General features: G+C 39.7%; 1 protein-coding gene across 1 annotated transcript; it reads left to right on the top strand.

The window, feature by feature from the left end:
- The first annotated feature begins 5,403 nt into the window (after positions 1–5,403).
- LOC104801662 lies at positions 5,404–6,297 on the top strand. Its single transcript, XM_010524984.2, has one exon. The coding sequence runs from the start codon at positions 5,525–5,527 to the stop codon at positions 6,080–6,082; it is 558 nt and encodes a 185-aa protein (XP_010523286.1). The 5' UTR covers positions 5,404–5,524; the 3' UTR covers positions 6,083–6,297.
- Positions 6,298–6,626: the final 329 nt, after the last annotated feature.

A 6,626-nucleotide genomic window follows, 5' to 3' on the forward strand; every position in this document is an offset into this window, starting at 1 on the left:
CACGAAAGCCAATGATGATTCTGGTTGATGATCCTTTTGTATCACGATATCATATGTCGAACATAAGGCATGGACAAGCCACCTTATCTGATTCGACTGCTTTCCCGTTCACTGAGTTCGACTGTCTGAAATAGACGATGTTCGTCTATAGTGTAGCCACACATTTCTACAGTCTCGCTCACACGAGGGGCCCAGCGATATCTCTCTCTTTTACGAGAGGTACAAATCTCGTCTTGACTATCTACAATCCAACACATGATTCGTTTCGTACCTAATACACGCCTTTATAGTCCTCCTGTTATGCAGAACGTTTGACGTAATCAAAGTATGCAACTCCTCATGTTGGATTCCGTAGATATCTCAGGTCTTAGGATCCAATCATGGAACCGTCATATGAGATTCAAGTCATAACGCTAGTGTTGGTTTAGTGCTCTATGATGTACTGTTTACGAGCATTCTTTGGATACATTTGATGTATTGATACTTTCTATAGTTTTATGAAAGTGTTTGATTCATTACATGTTGTGCATACTAGATATGTTGTGAAATCCATGTATTGTTATGAACAATACTAAACTCCCTAGTTATGTATCATTGTGGGAATAATGATGTACATGGACCGTCCATTCTGGCTTGCCGGAACGGACGGTCCACGTGCATTCCTAGACCGTCCGTTCCGACTTTTGGGTTTTCGAAAATTAGACCGAATTAGGGTTAAATCACCTTATAAGAAGGAGATTAAAACCCTAATGGATGAAGAGACTTTCTGAGCGGTCTGGTACAGAATTCCAAGAGCGTTTGGGGAGATCCAAAGAGTTCAAGGAGTTCTAAATCTCGTTTTCTCAAAGCATCATACCGAATAGCTGATTCGGGTCCGAACAGACAAGTTCCGACCGTTGGAATCTATCCCGATGTGTGGATACGTGTAGAGGGCGAGGTAATCTTCCTCCCTTTCGTGATCAGACGAAATCTTCGATTGATACAGGCCCCGGATCGATTGAGGTAAGCGTTCTAACGTTTCTACGATTCTATGGTTCTAGGGTTTCATCCAAATTTTTGTTTTATATCCGCTGCGCAAACCCTAGAATCGATCTCTTAGGAATAAGATTCGCTCTAGAGATCCCAGGAATCACAACAGTGGTATCAGAGCCTGGTTGCTCTGTTTTGATTTCGTAGAACCCAATCACGCATGTTTTAGGATTTGAATTGTTTGAATCCATGTTTGCTTTGATTTCTATGCATGTTTGATGATTGAATCTAGTATAGATTGCATGTTTCATGTTGTATAGAGTGTAGGAGTTCGAATTTTGGGTGTACAGAAGAATTCAGATCAGTTTCGGGTCTGATCGGGGCCGAGAACATGGGAAAACGTGATCTGATCACGTAGACCTACCCTAGACCGTCTGTTCTGGGTAAGCCAGACCGGATGGTCCAAGGGTGACGGACTGAGTGGCTCGGAACGGAAGGTCTCAACTGGACCGTCCGTTCCGTCCACTGCAGAACGTCCGTTATGCTTGGTTTCGGCGTGGAACGTCCGTTCTGACTTCTGTAGTCGAGACAGTCCGTTCTGCCAAGCCTGGAACGTTCGTTCTGCATCCAGAACGGACGGTCCGAGGTACAGATTCCGAAATTTTTCGTTTTCTAGGTCCGATTACGCAATCGTTGCGTAATCTGACCAACTGTAACTCAAATAGACATGATTGATTCTTATGGATGGTCCATAGTAAATGAATGCATGTAACTTAATCGAGATATTAGATATGCTTGGTTGAGTGGGAGCTTCGGGATTGGGATTACATAATCGAATGGATGGTCTGTTCGGATTGTGTACAACCATTGCACAGAAACCGGTTAGATCTAGGAGCTCTATGAGTAAAGCACTTGTCAAGGCCTCGATCGTACGTGTCATGGGCCATGCCAAAGCTGGGTGTACCGTATTATCTTGGTGAGGCAAGATGGAGAAATGGTGGTTCTCATAGCTTGAAAGTAGATGTTTGATTTAAGTGTGGTTTCGAAAATCCCTTATTTATGTAATGCTGAGCGTGTGTACCTCCCATTACTAGAGCGCCTGTCAAGGCATCGATCGTCCGTAACACGAGTCATGCCAAAGCTGAGCGTGCCGGATTATCTTTGTGAGGCAGGATGGGAAATCGTGGTTCCCACAGCTTGAATATGGTTTACCTTAGGTTAAGTTGTCAATTTTGACTTGAGACTTAATGGTACAGATGAGACGAGTATGCAATGATATTCGATATCATAGTCTCATAAAAGATCTAAGAGTCACATTGGATGTGACTGACATTAGATGTCTATCTAAATAGCGTAAGGTTGAGTGTAACAACTCATTCTTATGTGAAATACGGATCTTAGTCCCATATAGAAATTTATTGTAGGGTTATTTTTCTTTATGGGAATATAGCTTGTATATGCATCATGTTGTCATTGATTGATGATGGACTAGCTAGTAGTAGATCATTGATGTGTTGTCGTTGATTGATGATGGATTAGCTGGTAGTAGACCATTGATAGAATCTGCATTTTTGTTTGTTCGTTCTGTTTGTCTTTTTCTGTAGGACATGGCGTCAACCGATAACGTACCGAGTTTGACGATGCGATCTATTCTTGAGAAGAATAAGTTGACCGGGACGAACTTCTTAGACTGGTATCGGAACTTGAGAATTGTTCTCAAGCACGATAAGAAGTCGTACGTCCTAGAAGGGGCTCTACCACCAGAGCCTGCGGCCAACGCCACGAGAGCCGTCAGAGATGTTTGGTTGAAGTATCGCCTGAACGACAATGAGATCTCCTGTCTCATGTTGGGAAGCATGGCCCCGAATCTGCAGAGGCAGTTTGAGGGGAAGAACGTGTTTGATATGATCAATCAACTCAAGACCATGTTTGAGGAGCTAGCGCGTACTACGGAATCCAACATGAGGAGTTGCGTGCTTTGAATACGTCAAACGTCCTGCGTAACAGGAGGACTATAAAGGCGTGTATCAGGTACGAAACGAATCATGTTCTGGATTGTAGATAGTCAAGATGAGATTTGTACCTCTCGTAAACGAGAGAGATATCGATGGGCCCCTCGTGTGAGCGAGACTGTAGAAATGTGTGGCCGCACTATATACGAACATCGTCTATTTTAGACAGTCGAACTCAGTGAACGAGAAAGCAGTTGAATCAGATAAGGTGGCTTGTCCATGCCTTATGTTCGACATATGATATCGCGATGCAAAAGGATCCTCAACAGGAATCATCACTGGCATTCGTAAGATTACGAACAAACTCTATTCGAGATAGGTAGTCATAGTGTCTTGCTAGAGACCGCCTATTACTTGTATATCCGAAATAGAGATTTCGGGTTATACTGCTATATCGAATGAGCCTACAGGGTCACACACGCAGGGAAGGACAAAACGCACGAGAAAATGATGGAAAATCCGAGACAAAAGGGGCTGGAACGGATGGACCGAAAGAGCTAGATACATGACTAGGGAGTTTAGTCTTGTTCATAACAATACATGGATTTTATAACATATTTAAGTATGCAAAATACGTAATGAATAAAACACTAATCCATAAAATATAGAAAGTGTCAATACATCAAATGTATCCGAATAAAGTTCGCTAAACAGTACATCATAGAGCACTAAACCAACAGATTCAGGTATATTTCATATGCGATATATATTATCTTATTAAGTTCGTGTGAATTATGTTATACCGTATCCAGTTCTGATGAGTTTTCATAAAAGTTATAGAGAACCATCAATATAAAGTTAACACCATAGGGTTCCCCAACAAATGGGTTCTTACTAATAATATTTTGGGTTTTGTGAAAAGGACTTACTTGTTTCCTAGAAGAAAGCGGCCGCTGCTGAGCGTAATCCGATCTCTGATGCCCAATTCTTTGATCCACTGATCTCTTTCCTATTTGGAGAAGAAACATGTTTGGAAAAAAAAAATACAAGAGAATATGCAAAATGGACATGGTTTAAAGCAATTTTTAGGACTAAAGTTGAGAGTAGTGCAAAAAAAAAAAATTCTAATGTAAAATTACGTTTGCTATCTCTAGAGAATGATGGTATGTCAAAGTGACTACTGAGTCCTGATATATAATATGATGCTATGGATAATCATATATAGGACATCAACAAATCCATAACATGGCTAGAATCCCTACGCTATGACAATGAAACTACTCACACATCGTAGGAAAATTTTCCTACGAGAGTTCAACATGGATTCGTACAACATATCAAGAGAAACATAGAAGAAGACTTAGGAAAATGAAATTGATCTCTAAACTCCGCAAAGTGTCGATTCTATGGCTTTTCAATGCTCGAAATACGTGTAGAATCGTCGATTCGAGGTTTGTGACAGCATTCGGGGTCAAATGCGTGCGATTATGGTGAAAATGGCGAACCCCGAACTCATCGATATCGATGTTGGCGGAACATCAATGTCGATTTTCGGGCAACATTGATATTCCTATATATTCTAGATCTCGATATCGATGTTGGCTAAACATTGATATCGATGTTGTAAACATCAATATTTGCTCCTTTTCGCGCATCCTTCGTGTTTTTATCCGTATCTCGCCCGTGAGTTCCTTTTCGTCTAAATACGCAAGTATATCTGAAATTCTATGAAAGAGTAAATAAAACAATATATGTGACTAAAATACCATCTAATATCTAGGTTCGCACGAAAAGTGCGGTGAAATACAACTAAAACTATATAAAAAACATCGTTAAAAATCAATGTTATCACACATCTTCAAAAACCAACTATCTTTATTGGATGAATGTGAATAAAAAACCAACAATTTAAAATTCAAATTTTGAATAATATGATATTCGTGGAGATCTTGGATTTTAAGTATATTTTGGTTTGATTATTTTGGATTTGTATCTATTCAATTTTTCTATGGAAATTGGATTCAATTAATCATTTTCTATCTGTCAATGATTTTTATGAAAAATAATGTATTTTTAAAAAAATGTTTTTTCAATTTTTGAATTATTTCATATATTGAATTTGATCACATTAAAGTTATATCAATTCGACACAATAATGTGATATTCCATTTGGTTTTCGTTGTCATAATAAATTGATGCTATAGTTGAAAAAATCAGGCTCATGTCTTACATGCCGTACAGAATAGATATTCTAATATGTTTGGAGTTTATAAAAAAAAAAATGGTTTATGCATGCCGTTTGCATGCTCCTTAGGTAATGACTTATTAACTATGAATAATGACTTGAACTTATACAAATTATTCTATATGGAGAAACATAATAAAATGAAAAGAAATAGTCAGCGCAAAGGCTACCGGATCAGCCGGTAACCTAACTTCCTTTCCTTAACCCTCATCTACGCGTGTGAATATATATATACACACATATACATACAACCTTCTCAGACACCAGAACGAACAAATCCTAACAAAGTCAAATATTTTGAGTTGTTAGTTCCAGTTTCCAACCCAAAACAAAAAGACAAGATTTTTTTGGCGAAACCATGAACGGAGCTACGCCGGAGCACGGTGGCTCGGCTGCGGAGAAGCGGCTGAGCATGAGCTTCCTCGTGTCGCTCATGGCGCTCTGCGCGAGGCACGCTAAGAAGATAAAGCTCAAAACTCGGAATCTCCGGCGAACCCACCTCGATGTCTACCTGAAAAGCCCCAGATTCGGCGGAGGCGGAGACGGCGGAGGAAAGTACGAGTGGTACACTCCGCCGCGGTCGCCGCTGAGAGGGAGGCCGAAGGAGTTGTTCACGAGCCTGAGCAACAAGGCGATGACGATGCTTCGCCGGAAAAAGCCAGGGCACGGTGGTGGAGCGACGGGGGAGAAGGCTTTTGTGGCGGAAGAAGCGGAGGAGTACGGTGTTTGGCAGAGGACGATCTTGATGGGGGACAAATGTCAGCCGTTGGATTTCTCCGGCGTGATCTACTACGACAGTAACGGAAGGCAGATAACGGAGTTGCCTCCCCGTTCGCCACGTGGCAGTCCTTTGCTCGATTACCCAACCCGTTCTTTTGTTGTATCACCGTTAAACCCGACGGTCTCCACCAACTGAAGGAGAGTTGTATGACGTGTCGATAGGTCATTGGTCAATCTTTTAGGAGACTCCGTGTGCCGTACTCGCGGGTCTTTTTTTTTAGATATACACCAATACAAGTATATGTATAATTAATATTTTTCACGAACAAAAAGTTTCTGTTTCAAATTAGATCCAAAAGTCAACTACGAAAATGGTTGTTGATTATAATTATTCATTAGTCGGTGAGAATGATTATCCAATAAAATATGATATATATATATATATATATATATATATATATAATTAAGGCGGTAGACAAGGATAGTTTTGGTTGATGGTGTTATTCGTATATGATTATTTTTTTAATTTCATATCAAAACTTTTGAATTTGATAACTTTTAGAATATATAACAAAATCATGAAAACTATATATTATTAGAAAAATAATTTCGATATCTACGAAATAATAATAAGGACATATAGTTACAAAAGTATAAATATATATGTTGTACATTTCGTAAAACGATTTATTTAAATATTCATTTTATTTGGTATACTCCTATCTACATCCGTCTTTGTG

Source organism: Tarenaya hassleriana, unplaced genomic scaffold (genome assembly GCF_000463585.1).
Source record: "Tarenaya hassleriana unplaced genomic scaffold, ASM46358v1 Cleome724, whole genome shotgun sequence".
In the NCBI taxonomy this organism is placed as follows: Eukaryota; Viridiplantae; Streptophyta; class Magnoliopsida; order Brassicales; family Cleomaceae; genus Tarenaya; species Tarenaya hassleriana.

Bases quoted from the DNA above. Each gene is read 5' to 3' on its own strand.
- LOC104801662 (XM_010524984.2), top strand. From the start codon at position 5,525: ATGAACGGAGCTACGCCGGAGCACGGTGGCTCGGCTGCGGAGAAGCGG.